We start from the raw sequence: 18,981 nt of genomic DNA, 5'->3' as shown, positions 1-18,981 counted from the left end.
TTTCCACTTACGGAAAATTTTTGTTTTGGCAGTAAACTATAGTGAAAAGAATATTGGATGTGTTCTAAATCTTGGTCAAGTTATCTAATTTCTCCAGACCTCAGATTTTATTTCTGTTATTTCTAAAATATAATGATTGAACTAGTTGCTTTACAAGGTCCTTTTCAACTCCATAATTCCATAGTGTCTTATTCATTTGTATTAGTTAATACTTAGATCATATTTATTAATAATACATATCCTGTTCCAAGTACTTCACCTGCTAACTCATTTGATCTGCACCTCAAACAAATTAGGCTTTTAGTTCACTTGCGCCATTACGAACAGTAAATAGAGACATAAGGAGGTTTAGTGGCACAGAGAGGCTGAAACTTGCCTAAGATCTCTTTTATGTTGAATTTTAATTACATTCATATCAAATTAATTCCTGGCCTTCAAGAATATTCACTTTCAATATTATGCAATCCTTCTGTATTTGTATAAACTCATTTCAAAATGAGTAACTTCACTCTTAGCACCATGCTGTACTTTGAATACATAAGGTTTTTGATGTATTGAAATATATAACATAACATGTATTTAAGAAATTACAGTAATTCAGATATGTGCCTTCCTCAACAAGTTACTATTTTAATTACCTGTATTAGTTGAAGTAATTGTTTTCTGCTCCAAAACTATACAGCTCTAGGTTGCCTGCAGTTTACCCATTTAAGTTCTTTGGAAGGCAAACATACTGGGTTAATAATAGTAGCAAAGGCAACAATTTCTACTTATACAAATTTTTCTCATATATTTTTTTCATTTAATCTATACTGAAATCGTGAGGTGATATAATTACCCATTTTTATAGATGAAGAAACTGAAATGTAAAAATTAGATGACTTGTCCACAATGGACACATCACAGCCCTGCCTAAATTGCAGTTCAAATGCTTTGCTGTTAGTTTACATAATTTAATTCACAAATTTAGATTTTTGTGTATGTTCCTTAACAACAACCTACATTATTCAGCATGTTAATTATGTGCACTATTTTGACGAACTGTGTGTTTATGACAATGAGTAACCCTCCTGATTGGACAAAAAATGTAGAGTAAGTTCAACTTATATTTTAAACCACTACTATGTGAGTATATGTGTATGTATAGATATAGATATATATATATATATACCTCTATTGCAGGTAAGTAGAGGTATATAAATATATATACCTCTATATAGAGGTATATAGAGGTATAGATATATCTATATCAATATATATGTATTGAGGATTTTGAAATCATGACTTAATGTTCCCTTTAAATAGAACTGAAGAGCATTTTTATTTACAGTCATTACAAAATGCAATTACACAGCAAAAAGAAAATACTCACTGGCCCTCAGATTGCTGATAACGAATTTAATAGCTCTTTTTCAGTAGTTACCATAAGTCCATCATTTTTGAACCCCAATTTTCCTATAGGATCTACAGTGGCCAAAGCAAATGTGATAAAAGCAATTGCAGAAAGAAGCCAAAATGGGAGTCAAATTTCAGGTGAATTCAGTGAGTTAGGGATCAGGGCAGGTACCATATGCCATAAAGACATATTGAGCCCCACAAAATTCTCACTTCCATTAGGCACCTCCACTTCATGTCAGTTCTCCATCAATATCAAGAATGGTCACCAAAAAATGACTGAAAATAGTTCCTCGAAGTTGAACATGAAAATTCAGAAGACCAAAGGTGAAACTAATTGAAGTGAAAGTCAGAGAAACTTTTTCAGAAGTTGCAAGTGCTGATTGTGCTCTGTTCTGTGACACCTTTTAGGGTGATAATGCTTCTAGCCTTAATAGTGGCTGCTACCCCTGTCGACACCTCCCCCCCATTGTAACCACTCCATCTCTGTGGCTGCTGACCCTTCAAACAACAACCACAGAGGTATTCACAAGCACCTCTTCCCTTCCTGGACACTTCCAGGTTGGAGTCAGTCAGAAAAGGGAGAAAGATTCTGAAGAAAATAGTAAAATTTACATACAATGAATTCCCAAGATGTTGAGGTTAACTTGTGAGGCCCTAACAGGTCTTCAGGCAACCCTAGTTTCTGAGCAGAAGGTTAAAACTTTGGAAGTATCTAAATATCTACTTAGGAACATCCAGATTTCTAATGATTTAAACTAAGTAGGGGATTTAAACTTTGGAAATGTCTAAACTCCTAAATTAACATAATGTCTTTTTCTAAAGAAAAATTTCACCTCTTGTGATCCTTGAATTATCCACTTTAATGTTAATAAAAATCTTTTTCCAAGTAAGTCAATGTATTATCTCTTGTCGAAAGGGAAAGCATAAGACTTGCTAATTTATCAGTGTTATGTCATTCTTGAAACATGGCTAAAACTGAGTTTATTTTTGCTTGTTATACTTTCTAAAGGAAAATCATTTTATACTTTTGCAATATTATTGAATGTTATGGCAGCTCTATCATGAATATGTGCTGAATAATTCTCAGAAGGCTCTCTATGTCAATACCAAGACATTTCAGACCTAACTAGTAAACATTATACAGCAGGTATTTCTCATTCTGTTCTTCAGACACTTTAAAATCAACTCTAAATGTATTGGGGAGTTGGGTTTAAATTTAGGACTATGTTTTATTTCATTGAAAATAACATCAGCATGCTTAGATTATTTCTTAGTATTCACCTGTTTCACTGACAGAGTGGTAAGAAATTGATATGCCATGAAAGAAAATTACTATTTATTATTTTTGGATACTTATCTCCAGGTACACCTTCACAGGAATATACACTTTTGAATCACTTATAAAAATTATTGCAAGGGGATTCTGTTTAGAAGATTTTACTTTCCTGAGGGACCCATGGAACTGGCTCGACTTCACTGTAATCACATTTGCGTAAGTGCCTCTTTATTTCAAAAGAGAATATAGTTTGCTTTATGGAGTGCTTATGCTTTTAAAGAACATGCTTGCTTTAACTGTAGACTTTTTGTTGTGATTTATACATTTAAGTTCTGGATTTTAATTTAACACAACAGAGGTCAAAGTGGTGTTTTACTTTGTGATAAAATCGTTGCGGTAGCTGAAATTACAATTTTCATATGTAGCAAACATCTGTTAGCATATTTCATACATGTTACTTTTCATAACATATACATACATTAATATGAAAGCACCAGTGTATTCATAATACATCTATGAAAATGAATTTTCAATATTACAGTCACAATCAATTCTCCTGTCCTCATACATCTTCTTTCTTTTTTTAAAATATTTTTTATTGTAATACCATGAATTTACATCCTTGTTAGTATATTGGAAGTATAGGCTCTCTCCTTTCAGTTACCATAGTGCACCCACCACCATAGCACCCATAGTCCACCACCATAATCCATTGTACTCTGTCCACCCTATTCTCATCATTCCCTTACCCCTCTGGAGATGTTTCAATTCTATGATCAGCTTTCAAAGGTTGATTTTAAAGTTTTGTCTTTCCCTGACCTTGTTTGGTTTCCATATTTTCCACATGTAAGTGACACCATTTGGTATTTGTCTTTTCTCTTTTGGCTTATTTCATTTAGCATAATCCCTTCCAGCTTCATCCATGTTAACGCAAATGGTGTGAGTTTGTCTTTTTCGATCACTAAGTAGTATCCCATATGTTTTCATTGATCTTACCCATATACACTCTCCCTGGCTTCTTTGATAGACTTGTAGAAAATGAGCATTTTCCAACATCAAAACATTCTGACAAATGAAGCTAATAGGTAAAAAGATGTTGAACACATTATGTATTTATGTAAAATTATTATTTCATTAGAAATTTAATTTTAAGACATAATTTTTAATGCCTTATGTATTTATGTATATGTTAAATTATTATATCATTAGCAAATTAATTTTTAAGACATGAACAGACAGAGTTTCTCTGCTTCTTCCTGTTTCTCTCCCAATCACTTCTTTCCCTTTTGTGACTTCGTCTCTTTCTTTACCCTCAACATAAACCTTTGTTTCCTTCTCTCCTTTCCAGATACACTCAGTTACAGACATAGTTTCTGCATCTTTGTCTTTTTTTCTGTGCTAAGCTTCCCCAGGAAGTGAAGACTCATGAAAGAAATGGAAGGCTATTCAGGTGTAGGTGAAACTAGAGTGTGGAGGAAGGTGGGCCAAAAACCACTTGCCCTCATAATTCCTTCCCAAACTGACTTTTATGGCCTCCTATAGCTGTGTGAGGAGGGCAGGAGGAGGAGAAGTGGTGCTGATATTCTTAGGGCTTCAAATGCTACCTGTCTCATCTTAATTGCTGTAGTCAGGGTGAACCAATTCTTCGTCACTCTCCCTGACCACAGCTCAAAAGAAGACATATTGGTACTACTGTTTGATAAGAATAAACAGCAGTTATCACATAAAGTATTGTTCTTTACTTACCCAACTTTCATGTAAGATTTATACTTTTCAGGTACAGTAGGCAATAAGGCCACCTGCCTTTTCATGCCTATATTTCTCTTGGATGATTTCATATATTATTTTCTATCTAAAACCCCAAAACTTTAGCCAAGAACTATGATAGGTTTACTTAATTCTCTTAGGTTACACGCGATGTTGATACTAATGTGTTCCAAAATGGCAATAGGATTGTATATTTTATGAAGTTTACATCTACTGAGTGGCCTAAATTATGAAAAAAGAAAATCGTAGCAATAGACTTGAATTTCTAAATTGTTGCTTACAATACTATCATTTAAAATTATCAAGAAGGTCTTCATAAAAGACCCGAGCAAATAATATTAATCCTGCTTAAATCTTGAATAACTCTGATTTAATTCTACAGGTATGTAACAGAATTTGTAAGCCTAGGCAATTTTTCAGCTCTTCGCACTTTCAGAGTCTTGAGAGCTTTGAAACTATTTCTGTAATTCCAGGTAAGATGTAATTAGTGTAAAGAATAAGGCTCCTAGTACCTACAGCTTTTCTTTGTATCCTGTTATTGTGTTTGTGTGTGAACTCCCTATTACAGATATGTGACAGAGTTTGTGGACCTGGGCAATGTCTCAGCGCTGAGAACATTCAGAGTTCTCCGAGCATTGAAAACAATTTCAGTCATTCCAGGTGAGAACTAAGTTAAATACCGGGGCTTACCCATCATGTTTGTTCAGGAACAGTCTCTGCTTGACATTCAGCATTACAGAAAATTGGAAATCATAAAAGTCAAAACAATCAAAATCATAACAAGCAAAATCTGGTGTTTCATAGATTATGATTCTTACTATTTGTAAATAAGGCTTTGTTTTAATATTTTTCATTAGTCTTGGAGTTTAACAATTTTTGCACGAGGCATTGTAAAATATGATCTATGTGATTTGTACTTACTGATGTCATGTTTTCCTTCCCCCATGTCAGTTGTACCAGAGATTTATTCTCCATTGAATGTACCAATCTTCACTTTCTTGTTCATCATAGGCATTGATGACTATGCATCAATGTCAATTTTAATATGCTTAACAAACAGGGAATACACAACAATAGCATGAGTCTGCATGGAGAATTTGTTACCTTAAAGTGCTGTTATACTCCAAACCACTTCCAGTTTTACAGCAAAACCTTTTCTACTTATAAATAGGAATATAAAAATGATTATTTAAGTATTTGCTATAAAGCTAATAACTGAGCCCAAGGAAAGTATGGGCAGGTTTTATTAACAAAAGGGGGAAATAACAAACCTTTTTCTTCTTGAAACCATGAGGGGCCTGTTATTTTCTCTCAATATAACAGAATATGGATCTTCACTTCATTGTTTGGTCATTAGATGTCTGGAGTTCATCTCAGTGGGCTCTTTAGCCTTCCAGGAAGTATTGTAACATAGCAATCATGCATAGAACCTATGTTTAAAAAAAATTGTGTCCAGCTTTTGTTATTTCAAATGTTCTGTTCTATGTCTTCATAGTCATAGCCCTCTCTCTTTCAGGTCTGAAGACCATCGTGGGGGCCCTGATCCAGTCTGTGAAGAAGCTCTCAGATGTCATGATCCTGACCGTGTTCTGTCTGAGCGTATTTGCGCTCATTGGGCTCCAGCTCTTCATGGGCAACCTACGGAATAAATGCGTACAGTGGCCTCCTACCAATGCTTCCCTGGAGGAGCACAGTATAGAGAAGAACATTACCATGAATTACAATGGTACACTTATAAATGAAACTCTCATTGAGTTTGACTGGAAATCATATATTCAAGATTCGAGTAAGCATTACTGTTATGTAGCTGTCTCTTTTTATTGTTAATTAGCCCTCCATCTATCATGGAAATTTATTTTTAAACGATTGCATAACAGGTTATAATCTCTAAATCACTTTATCAATGGTTTGTGCCAACATTTCATTATTTTTTTGGCAACCATTCTAACTTTGAATCCTAAATGTTATATTCTGTTTTATGACCATATGGGAGATTGAAGAACTTGGCTAAAAAGAAATTTTCCTAAGGTCTTAGGTGACTGTATATTGTCATGGTGACTGAGACAAATGACATAAAATATGTGAAGGCTCTTTGTAAACTGAAAAGCTATGTAAGCATAACCCATTAAACATTAATTGCAGAATGCTGTTTATGTACCAGAAATTGTACAGGATGCTGGGGAAATAATGGTTTAGACACATGGCTTCAGGGAGATTATAAACTTGTTGATTATTTTTATGGTCATTTTATGGAAATCAAGTAAGACCTAAAGATAAAAAGTATTCTTATATTTGAAAAGTAGCATTACATCAAAGAGAAAGAAATTAGAATCAATTGAACTTTAAGGGAGAATAGCAAAAAGTATCAGATAACGTATACAAGTTAGGGGAGTCAGTTTATCTTTATTTCAGGAGTTTAGACAAAATAGTTGAATGTTTAGTCTACTCTAAAAGGATGGGAAAATAACTGGCCTAAAATCTTTTCTCTTTTTAAAATGACAATAAAAATACATTAAATCTTCACTCTTTAATTTTAGTATCTGACAGGAGCAATATTTCAAAAGCAGAGACATTTAGAACATGATTCATGGGGAAAAGGAATATCCTTTATGGAAAATATTAGATATACAAAATCTGGACCCTAAATATGCTTAAATATAGCTGTATCTTTATTATTTTAAGGTGATGAGTAATACTTATGAAAAAATTGAAGAAGAAAGAAAACCTTAGTGACTGGTTGTGTGGAACAAATAATATTAGTCATAAAAGGTTACTGCTGATTTGGTAATTCTTAAAGTAATGAAAGCATAATTTAAAAACTCATAGTGTCTTTTTATAGTTATAGACCTGGAAAATACCATGGATTGATACAGATTAACTCTTCTAGGATAGTAATGACGTTCCAACAAATAATTTATAGCTATAAATGTTAGAAAGATTTCTAAATGTTAGAAAAATGCCTTAAGAAAAATGTCAGAACAATAAATGAAGTATCTCTTATTAACTTCATAAGTTATCAATATATCCACTGCTGTCACCAATTTCTTGAAATCTGGTTTATTTTTTTTTTTTAGTCCAAGATTAAGAGACAATAAGGATGAGAATGTCAGGGTTATTCTCACTAAGAAAATTTATTAGGCTAATTATTTTCATAGTTTTTTGTTAAAAAAAAAACCAGAGGTCATTTTCAGCCTTAAAAATCTTTCTTATGATTTGCTCTAAAATATTCCATTCATTGGGCCTCCCTGGTGGCGCAAGGGGTTAAGCACCTCACTATAAAGTAATCCACAGCCTCTGCAGCACGAGTTCTATCCCCAGCCGGCCAGGGAGCAACCCATATGGCAAAGCAGACCTCTCCTGACTCGCCTGCTGCGCCCCTCAGCAGTGTACTTCGGTCAATCTGTCTGTTCTTTTTCCCACTCTGTCTCTGGTGAATCCTCTCAGCCCCCACACCTCCTACCTGCACCCCAGCTCTTGTATGCCTAAATAAATAAATCTAAAAATTAAAAATAAAAAAAATCCCATTCAGTGAAGAAGATTACTTTAAACCAAATATAAGCAAATTGGTTTGCTGTTAAAAGTAACGAAATTAAATTTATTAAAATTAAAAATTGGCATGATGAAAATAAACAAATTCATCCTAAAATAAATTAATTAAGATTGCAAATTTGGTTTAAAAACTAACAATAGGGCCTCCCCGGTGGCGCAGCGGTTGAGCGCTGGGTTGCGAAGCTGCCCGCGGCCTCTGCAGCACTGGTTCGGATCCCCGGCTGCTCCCTGGCCACCAGAGGAGGGTCCCAAATGGTGTGCAGACCTCTCCTGCCGCCTGCTGCTCCCCTTAGCAGTGTACTTCGGTCTTTCTGCCTGCTCTGCTCCCTGCTCTGGCTTTGGTGAATTCTCTCACCCTCCCATGCTTCTGACTGTACCCAGTGCTTGTATAAACAAATAAATAAATAAATAAACAAACAAACAAACAAATAAATAAATAAATCGTTTAAATAAATAAATAAATAAAAACTAACAATAAATTGGCATGATGACTAACAGTTATATTTTCTTCAGAATAAGATTATAGATCCTTAAATTCAGTGGACAAAATTTCATTCACAAATACCTGATATCAAAAATTCATTTAGAAGTCATCATTACTTTCACTTTGTCTATTTTAATTTATTTTGTTAAAGATTTATTTATTTATGCATACAAGAGCTGGGGTATAGGCTAGTGGTATGGGGGGGGGTGAGAGGATTCACCAGGGACAGAGTGGGGAAAAGAACGGGCAGATCTACTGAAATACATTGCTGAGGGGAGCGGTGGGCAAGACAGGAGAGGTCTGCTGTGCCATGTGGGTTGCTTCCTGGGCAGCCAGGGATCAAACTTCGTGCTGCAGAGGTTGTGGACAACCTCATAGGTTGTGTCTTAACTGGTTGTGTCTTAACTGATTGTGCCACCAGGGAGACCCTATAATTTTAATTTAAAGTTAAGAAATCCTATCTTGATTTTCCTTTCTGTGTTCAAAGAATTATGCATATTGGAAATTAAAATATTTATCATTAGTGATTATGTATCCCTTACAAAATTTTATCTAGGACAAATTTCTATGAAATTTTAGCACCTAGAAAATATTTCTATGAAATTCAACAATAATTATTTCCTTGCATTTCTTTTTGTATCATATATTTACTTTTTCATTCACTAAACTTTATTGAAAGTCTATTAGGTACTACATATATGTAAATGTGGAAATAGTGATTAGACTTTCAAGGAAGGACGATACTTTTAAATAAAATGTTACCATATAGGATGAGAGAAATAATGATGGAAATGTATACTTTACAGATTGTTTTGCCAATCCTTACTGGGAAGGAATTAGAGAATATCAAGGAATAATTCATGGAAGTAATGAATTATTGATATTGAAAGAGTGGATATTGAAAGAATCTAAGAGTTTACCAGAAACAGAAAACTTTGCAATAATGTAATGTACACCTATAGCAATTATTTAAACTTTAGTATTTAAGATTATTTTTTATTTAAATGTTTTAGCAGCTGGCAGATCTCTGCATTATTTACTATAAGCTGCCTATGATATATCCTGGAAGTTGGTAGAATATAAACTATAGTTAATGACTAAACATTTATAAGTAGTGTTTAAAATATAGGAGAGAAAATTAGAAGCAACATAACCCCTTAATTTTGAAATATGTGAATTTTGAGAAAACAAAAAATCTTTGTCATCCTTAACTATTTTTACAGAATGAAATTTTTATTTTTCATCATGGTGATGGGAAACTACTTATGCCTTTTTAAAATATTGTTAGTATCTGTGTTTATCACTAATTTACATTTATAATAAATAAATGCTTTATACTATTAAATATGCAATCCCCTTGGTATAATATCTCATATTTAGGGAAGAAGGGGCAAATCTGTGCCTTTCAATGAAATGTATATTTAAAATTACTCAATGAGAGTCCAATTCCGATGGGCTAGGGGTTAAGTCTCAGTGCGATTACCATGACAGCGCACCTCCATGACCTGAGTTCCAGCCCAGGCCAGGGAACTTACCCACATGGCACAGCAAACCTCTTTTGTCTCACCTGCTGCTCCCCTTAGCAGTGTATTTCAGTAGATCTACCTGTTGTTCTGCTCCCCATTCTGTCTCTGGTGAATCCTCTCACCAGCCCTACTCCCCGTACCTCTAGCCTATACCCCAGCTCTTCTATACAAAAATAAATTTTAAAAAATAATAATAAAATTACTCAATGAAGTCTAAACACAGAGCCTCATCTTTTCATTTTGCAATGAAGAGCAACTGATTGTCATATGACTTTCTCTTTCCCAAACAGGATATCATTATTTCCTGGAGGGTTTTTTAGATGCACTACTTTGTGGAAACAGCTCTGATGCAGGGTAAGCCAATAATTTGTGTGTTTGCACTTAAATACACATAAATGTATTTTTTTTCTCTTTTAGTAGAAATGGACAGATAAAAGTGAACTAATTTTATTCATATTAATTTAGAATGATTAAGAAATAATAGTTTAATGCTATTTTCCTTAGACAATTATATGTGGACTATGAGTAGTAGAGAAAATGAAATAGGAATACATTAAAATGTCAATTAGCAACAGAAATAGTTTTGTGTTACTAGAAGTGCTGTGATATATTTTAATGATGACATCAGGTGGCTATTAAAATTATAGTAAGTCAAAATTTGGGAAATGTTTTTGTTATTAATTACACTTATATCCTCTGAGGTAGCAAATCTACATGATTAGACAGGTCATAACTTATTGCTAGAATAAAAGGACAGCACAGTGTCTTGTAATCCTTTCTTTTGTCCCATTTACAGCCAGTGCCCAGAAGGATATATGTGTGTGAAAGCTGGTAGAAATCCCAATTATGGCTATACAAGTTTTGATACCTTCAGTTGGGCATTTTTGTCCCTATTTCGACTGATGACTCAGGACTTCTGGGAAAATCTTTATCAATTGGTGAGATTCTGAAGAGATATACACTGTATTTAAAAAGAAATATACAAGAAAGTAGACTTAGTTATGAAATCCCAAACACAGTATAATATAATGGAAAGAGCAGAACTTGAAATCAGGAATTTCAATTGCTCTCACCTATTGATTTTAACAACTGTTAGGCGTGGTGATGCCAATGGCAATTCTGAACAATTTCCACTTATGTAAAAAACTTATTTTTCATCCTTCTTAAACACAGATCTCCCAAGCAGAAGGTACATCCTCTTTTCAGCCCCATTGACCCCATCAAGCATTTTTCCCTCAGGTGGTAGGTGAGGTGGTAGGTAGGTGTAGGGGGCCTCCCCGGTGGCACAGTGGGTTAAGCTCAGCACTGTGAAGCAGTCCACAGCCTCTGCAATGCAGGTTCGATTCCTGGCCAGCCAGGGAGATACCCACATGGCGCAGCAGACCTCTCCTGTCGCGCCTGCTGCTCCCTTCAGCAGTGTACTTCGGTCAATCTGCCTGTTCTGCTCCCCACTCTGTCTCTGGTGAATCCTCTCACCCTCCCATGCCTCTGGCCTGTACCCCAGTTCTTGTATAAAAATAAAATAAATCTTTAAAAAGAAAAAACCATTTGTAGGAAGGTGACTTTGTTCTCTTCCATGGTATTTCAATGATTCTGCTTTATTCTTGGTGAATCCAAAAATCACATCCCAGGGATCTGGATGTGAATTATGAGTTAGGGGAGAAGAAGAGGATGAGGATAAAGAAAAAGTCAAAGAAGTAGCAGGGGTTATGACCAACCTAATTATTACTTATATCAGAGTCCAGCAAACTACACAAGTTGAAAGTTGACGCCATCAGTAAAACAATATTGAATGATAATTCTGATGTTCTTATTTCCAGACTTTACGTGCTGCTGGCAAAACATACATGATATTTTTTGTGCTAGTCATTTTCTTGGGCTCATTCTATCTTATAAATTTGATCCTGGCTGTGGTGGCCATGGCCTATGAGGAACAGAATCAGGCCACCTTGGAAGAGGCAGAACAGAAAGAAGCCGAATTTCAGCAGATGCTCGAGCAGCTTAAAAAGCAACAGGAGGCAGCGCAGGTAAATTTACCAACTCAAATATACCCTGTCTCACAGTCTTATCCTTTTTATTGTTTTGATTGTTGTAAAAATATTGGAAAGAAAGTAAGAGAGAGAAAATTTTTTACTGTACCTAACAGACTGGTGATATGGAATGACTAAGGATTTCTACATTTTGATCTGTAGATCATTTAGTTTAATTATTCTAAGATATTTCAAATATTGACCACAATAGAAATCTCTCATCTTAGTCATCTTAAGATTCTTAGAATAGGGGCCTCCCTGGTGGCGCAGCGGTTGAGCACAGGGTCGCGAAGCTGCCCGCGGCCTCTGCGGCGCCGGTTCGGATCCCTGGCTGCTCCCCGGCCACCGGAGGAGGGTCCCACATGGCGTGCGCAGACCTCTCCTGCCGCCCCGCTGCCCCCCTCAGCGGGGTACCTCGGTCCCTCTGCCTGCTCTGCTCCCCGCCCTGGCTCTGGTGAATTCTCTCACCCTCCCGCGCTTCTGACTGTACCCAGTGCTTGTATAAATAAAAATAAATAAATCTTTAAAAAAAAAAATTCTTAGAATAAAAGAAAAGTTGTGACTTTTTGAGTTTTCTGAAGTGAGACTCTTTCACTGACTGAGTATAGGGGTATTATGAGAAAATCCTAAGGATTGTTTTCTTAGCAGTAGTGTTCAGCTAGTTTTTAGAAGATAGTCTATTCCTTTCTTTAAGCCAAACATGTTGACTTTTAATGTGGTTGCTTAACTGCCTTTCTTACATAAATAAGGATGTGATCAAATAATGTAATGACCTCTGATAATGATGGTATATGCAATAGGCATACGAAAGTCACCAATCTTATGACGAGGAGGTAATCTAAGGATTCCTTGTTCTTTTAGTGAGGTGTTAGTACTTGTAATATAACAAGTTGTAAAATGCCTCTCCTATCATTTCCATTTTTCTTCACTCTCTGTTTAGCATACAAACTCGTTTTTACTAAAAAAGTAAGTTACTTTGAAAATAATTGATTTATTTTCAAGAGTCCCTTTATTGAAGGTACTATGAAATAATGGTAATAATCAAAAGTGCCAACTTAGTACCAGTATGAGCTGTGATCAAAAAGCATTGTTTTCATTCCATGCCCACATGGCCAGCAAGAACCAGTGGTAAGTTGAAGGTGGGGATGGTTTTTGGAGAAGTGAACAACTTATCTTGCTTAGCAGAAACTAAGGACCCTCCTTAGTGGAGTCTTTTAGATATCTAACCATATTGTGGAGGGGTGAGGAAGGGATTTTATCATCTTGCATAAATTTGATAATATTTTGAAGTATTAGACAAATCAGTTTCAATAATGGGAGAGAAGACCTCAGATCTTTTTCTCATTCCTCCTTCCTTTGGATATAATCAAGTGACTCAGCAATTCTACTTCCCTGTTCCATTTTCTTTTTCAGAGAAAAGAATATAATGCTAATTAACTGCCAATTTTTAGAGTAAATCAATCCCCAAAACTAATGTCGATCTATATTCTTATTGATGTCTGGCCTTTTGAATATGTGGTCTATAAAACATAATACAAACATAATATGGGTTAGCATATGGAAAACCAAATGAACTCTAAAGCTTTCATAGGTGGAAAGAGAAAAAAAAATTCCCTTTTACACTTGTAGAGCTTCTTCCATGTAAGCTCAGCTTGAGTCAACTAAATACATTTTGAAATCCCATGATTGAACCAGTTTTTTTTTTTGTTTTTTGTTTTTTTTTTTTAATGATAACATCTTACCTAGTACCATGCTCAAACTACTTCTCCTCAATGTAGCAGGCAGCAGCTGTAACTGCCTCGGAGCACTCCAGAGAACCCAGTGCAACAGGTGGGCTCTCAGACAGCTCATCTGAAGCCTCTAAGTTGAGTTCCAAGAGTGCCAAGGAAAGACGAAATCGGAGAAAGAAAAGAAAACAGAAAGAGCAATCTGGTGGTGAAGAAAAAGATGAGGATGAATTCCATAAATCTGAATCTGAAGACAGCATCAGGAGGAAAGGGTTTCGCTTCTCCATTGAAGGGAATAGATTGACATATGAAAAGAGGTACTCCTCCCCACACCAGGTATGGCACTGCTGAGATAAATGATGCATGGGTGAAAATTAGAAGACCAAAGAGAGGGGGAGAATTAAAATGGACTTAGGAATTTTTATGACCTGAATTGACTGCTACCCTTTATAACAATCAAACCCATCCTTTTTTAACTTAGTCATGAAAAAAATTGTACTCTGCATACATATAAATCTACAGCTTGATGTAGTTGAGATAAAACTGATTTAAAACGTAGGACACCTGGTTTCTCATCCTGATACTATCTTCTGGTACTTGTCTAAAACTAATGACATTAAATCCTTCTGATCCTCAGCCGTATATAGGGAAAGATATAAAGATGAGACTAGTTGATCAGTGATACTCTTTTAATTATTTTCTATTGTTTTGTTTTCCTAAATTCTCTATAAACCATCATTCACACTTCTGAAATATTAATCATGGTATACTTTATCGAAAAGCACATCACTCTGGGGCCTCCCTGGTGGCACAAGGGGTTGAGTGCAGTGCTGTGAAGCTGTCTGCAGCCTCTGCAGCACAAGTTCAATCCCCAACCAGGGAGCTACCCACATGGCACAGCAGACCTCTCCTGACTCTCCCGCTACTCCCCTCAGCAGTGTACTTTGGTCTATCTGCCTGTTCTGTTTTCCGTGTGTCTCTGGTGAATCCTCTCACCTCCCACACCTCTGGTCTATACCCCAGTTCTTGTAATCATAAATAAATAAATCTTTAAAAAAAAGAAAGAAAGAAAGAAAAAAGAAAAGCACCTGAATTTCAAAAGTCTTAACTTTGTTTCAGTAATATTGTGCCTTATAGATGAAGCAAGAGTAATAATAGACTTACTGTAACTTTAGAAAGACTAAAGCAATTTGTGAAAAGTGTTGGAATCTCTTCCAAATAAAGAGCAGTAAAAACAACATGGTCTTATTAAGGTCAGTGTTTACAGTGTCCATGGTAAGGATGTACTGTTGCCTTTAGAACATGACAATGGCAGTTCAGGATTTTGTTTTGGCAATATCTTTGAGTTATGATTGCCCCATAATCTCAAGAGCTAGAAAATACCTATTACGCTGAATGCATGTAACATGAGAATGTTAATCAGAGGAATGAGTCACATTCTGTTATAAAAATAATGCTGAGATCGCCTTCGACTTAAATCTTGCACAGTAAAGGCACATTTCAAGTGGTCATACTAAAATGATTTTACTTTTTTTTGTTTCAAACTTTTAGTCTTTGTTGAGCATCCGTGGCTCCCTATTTTCTCCAAGGCGAAATAGCAGAACAAGCCTTTTCAGTTTTAGAGGGCGAGCAAAGGATGTGGGATCAGAAAATGACTTTGCAGATGATGAGCACAGCACCTTTGAAGATAACGAGAGCCGGAGAGACTCCTTGTTTGTGCCCCGACGACACGGAGAACGACGGAACAGTAACCTAAGTCAGACCAGTAGGTCGTCCCGGATGCTGGCAGTGTTTCCAGCCAATGGGAAGATGCACAGCACTGTGGATTGCAATGGTGTGGTTTCCTTGGTTGGTGGACCTTCGGTTCCTACATCGCCTGTTGGACAGCTTCTGCCAGAGGTGATAATAGATAAGCCAGCTACTGATGACAATGTAAGGAAGTTTTAAATAGTTCAGGCATGGCTGGCCCATTACTGCTGTACCAGCCAGTGTTTCTACAGAATGGAACCCCTTGAGAATGATTCCTGGTTGGTCAAGCTGTGAATGCATCTGCATCTTGTAATACCTTTAATAGACTGACCAACTATAACTGGAAGCCGCAACACTCATGCATAACACCTGAATGCATTTACCTATTAAACATGCTGAAGATAAATTAGACATAATACCAAATTACTACCTCCAGTTGGAGGATTTGCTATATACCCATGCCGAACTTAGATAGTAGGACATCTTCTAAAGCCCTGATATAATAGTAAATGAATAATTCCTATATTTAAGCATAAAGGGTGTATAATAAATCTTTCCAACCTGTTCTTCAATATAGCACTGCTTTAGTTTAGAAGATTTTTGAGAACACTGTGCCTAAATAGATAGCTTCATGTTATCTTAAAATTTCTAGTACTCATATATGTCTTATTAAGAAAATGCTGATATAGGTCTTCTCAAACTAATCTAAGTGAAGAGACACAAATTAAATATTAATACAGACAGATAAACAAATTGTCTGTGTACAAAGGAATGTTATGTGTTTGTGAATGTATACCTGGATAACAAATTTCTAAACACATGCTGCCTCTTAGTAGACTGTTAACTCACTTGGAAATATATCAGCATGATGAGGCATGACTAAGTCAGAAATAGATGACTTATTGCTTGGTACCCTGGATGAAACTGTTGTCCATACAGCATGTGTGTTTTTTTTTTTTTAACATACAGTTTGTGTTGTCAATGACCATCTGTGTCTTCTGTTGAGAAAATGAGATGGCAGCTACGTGTGTTGTAATCATTTATAGTCCTTTAAAAATAAATGGTTACCTTCTCAAAATAAAATGCCTTGATCACTTATATGACATTTCAATTGGTGTTATACCATTAGTACAGAAACATGGATAAATGTTAGATTATGTTTCTTAAGAGATTTATCAAATACATCAAAATTACATCGTGATTCTTAAAGTTATGAAATCAGAGACTTGAAACACTCAAGTTTTTGCTGTATGACTAAATGGTTAACAGTTTGGATATTCCAGGTTAATGATACAATAAGTCAGCAATATCTGCCATCGCCAATTAAATGTGAAAGTGCATGGTGCATGCGTTTTGTGGAATTCACTGTGTCACATCTGGTTGGTTGCTAATCATTTTGCTCAAGTTAATCATTTAATACATTAGCATTTTCTTCACAGGGAACAACCACTGAAACTGAGATGAGAAAGAGAAGGTCAAGTTCTTTCCATGTTTCCATGGACTTTCTAGAAGATCCTTCCCAAAGGCAAAGAGCAATGAGTATAGCTAGCATTTTAACAAATACAGTAGAAGGTTTGTAACAAGTTCCACTGTTTCTTATTTTCACTGAACTCATATGGTCTCATTTGAAACAAATGTTTCTATTTTGTATGTTGGAAACAGTGCCTTCTAAAGAAAATATAATAGGTCTTATTTAAGAGTTATTATTTGTTGTACCTACTCATATGTTCAGGAAGTTTTAAAAAAGTTAATTAAACACAATGACATGGGAATGCTAAAGAATGTTTTCCTCTGTACGGCAACTTCTTGAAAATGCAGAATAAAGCATTTCTGTTAAGGGTTTCCAATCCCTTTATCCATAGTCAACATCTCTCTGTTCCACTTAGTTTAGGATTTCCAACATCATTCTAAATACTCTCAAGATTGCAGAGGATCGGGTAAGAGGGAGGGGGAGTAGGTCATTTTCACATACCCACACACACAAATTAAAAAGATGATTCTTGGCACACATCAATCCCAATCCCTACTTATCTCTTATAGCCTGAGTATAACAGCATAGCCAGATATTAACATAGGATTATATATAGTATGAACACCACCCCAACCATGTTCCTATTAAGACTTCGTTAATTTAAGGCCTAGTATTGAGCCACATTATCAGTGCATAAGGGAGAAAACTATTCTTTGTTACTTCTGCTTTGTGTGTATATCTTATATCTAAAGAAATATATTTTGGAATATAAAGAGTAAATTATATAATTTTTTAAATCAAATACAAAAAAGGTTTACTCTATATCAAATGGAAATGCGTTGATTACTCAAAAAAATAGCCAGTGGAGCTAAAGCAAATAAATTTTATGTATGTAAATACATATAAAATACATCTTTTTGTGGTTGTCCTTACTTTTTTACCCAGAACTTGAAGAATCCAGGCAGAAATGTCCACCCTGTTGGTATAAATTTTCCAACATATTCTTAATCTGGGACTGTTCACCATATTGGTTAAAAGTGAAACATATTGTCAACCTGGTTGTAATGGACCCATTTGTTGACCTGGCGATCACCATCTGTATTGTCTTAAATACGCTTTTCATGGCCATGGAGCACTACCCCATGACGCCGCATTTCAATAATGTGCTTGCAGTAGGAAACCTGGTAAGCTTATTGGAAGGTAAACATGTCATCTTCAAATCTTCTGTGTGAGAAACTATTGACATTTGATAGCTTATAGTCATTTTTCCACCTCTTAGCTTCCTACTTCTTAGTTGCCAAAAGATGGAAATTAGGTCCAGCTAGTACACCCTTCCCTTTGCCAAAAATAATTGTCTGGGCCTCCCCAGTGGCGCAGCGGTTGAGCGCTAGATTGCGAAGCTGCCTGCAGCCTCTGCAGCACCGGTTCGATCCCCGGCTGCTCCCCGGCCACTGGAGGAGGGTCCCACATGGCACGCAGACCTCTCCTGCCGCCCGCTGCTCCCCTCAGCAGTGTATTTCGGTCCTTCTGCCTGCTCTGCCCTCCGCTCTGGCTCTGGTGAATTCTCTCACCATCCCATGCTTCTGACTGTACCCAGTGCTTGAAAAAAAATTGTCTTTGATGTCAAGGTAAAAACTGAAAAAGAGGGCCTCCCCGGTGGCGCAGCGGTTGAGCTCTGGGTTGCGAAGCTCCCCGCGGCCTCTGCAGCACTGGTTCGATCCCCGGATGCTCCCCAGCCACTGGAGGAGTGTCCCACATGGCACGCAGACCTCTCCTGCTGCCCGCTGCTCCCCTCAGCAGTGTACTTCAGTCCTTCTACCTGCTCTGCTCCCCGCTCTGGCTCTGGTGAATTCTCTCACCCTCCCCCACTTCTGACTGTACCCAGTGCATGTATAAACAAACAAACAAACAAATAATAAATAAAATACGTGCCTCTTTTAAAAAAAAACTGAAAAAGAGCAATAGGCATCAACCTACAATATTACTTGAAAAGTTAATACTGAT

The 18,981-nt window shown here is 36.2% G+C and overlaps 1 protein-coding gene across 7 annotated transcripts in view; it reads left to right on the top strand.

The window, feature by feature from the left end:
* Window positions 1-18,981, top strand: part of SCN1A (sodium voltage-gated channel alpha subunit 1) — a 120,868-nt gene that overhangs the window by 55,897 nt on the left and 45,990 nt on the right. For 2 of the 7 annotated variants that reach the window (XM_054699824.1, XM_054699821.1), the window contains exons 1-11: window positions 863-1,092; window positions 2,762-2,890; window positions 5,010-5,101; window positions 5,958-6,227; window positions 10,291-10,354; window positions 10,797-10,938; window positions 11,821-12,027; window positions 13,809-14,093; window positions 15,309-15,689; window positions 16,946-17,078; window positions 17,923-18,161. In XM_054699824.1, the coding sequence (XP_054555799.1) occupies window positions 1,013-1,092; window positions 2,762-2,890; window positions 5,010-5,101; window positions 5,958-6,227; window positions 10,291-10,354; window positions 10,797-10,938; window positions 11,821-12,027; window positions 13,809-14,093; window positions 15,309-15,689; window positions 16,946-17,078; window positions 17,923-18,161 (2,022 nt within the window). In that variant the 5' untranslated portion in view covers window positions 863-1,012. Of the gene's footprint in view, window positions 1-862; window positions 1,093-2,761; window positions 2,891-5,009; window positions 5,102-5,957; window positions 6,228-10,290; window positions 10,355-10,796; window positions 10,939-11,820; window positions 12,028-13,808; window positions 14,094-15,308; window positions 15,690-16,945; window positions 17,079-17,922; window positions 18,162-18,981 lie in introns of those variants that run through there. The other 5 variants (XM_037523452.2, XM_054699823.1, XM_054699822.1 and 2 more) reach the window with 5 other exon arrangements.

The sequence above is a fragment of the Talpa occidentalis genome, unplaced genomic scaffold, assembly GCF_014898055.3.
Source record: "Talpa occidentalis isolate TD23 unplaced genomic scaffold, MPIMG_talOcc4v2.1 talOcc4.3, whole genome shotgun sequence".
Lineage (NCBI taxonomy): Eukaryota > Metazoa > Chordata > Mammalia > Eulipotyphla > Talpidae > Talpa > Talpa occidentalis.
The sequence above is the reverse complement of the archived record's forward strand: the minus strand, read 5'-3'. Positions and strand labels throughout refer to the sequence as shown.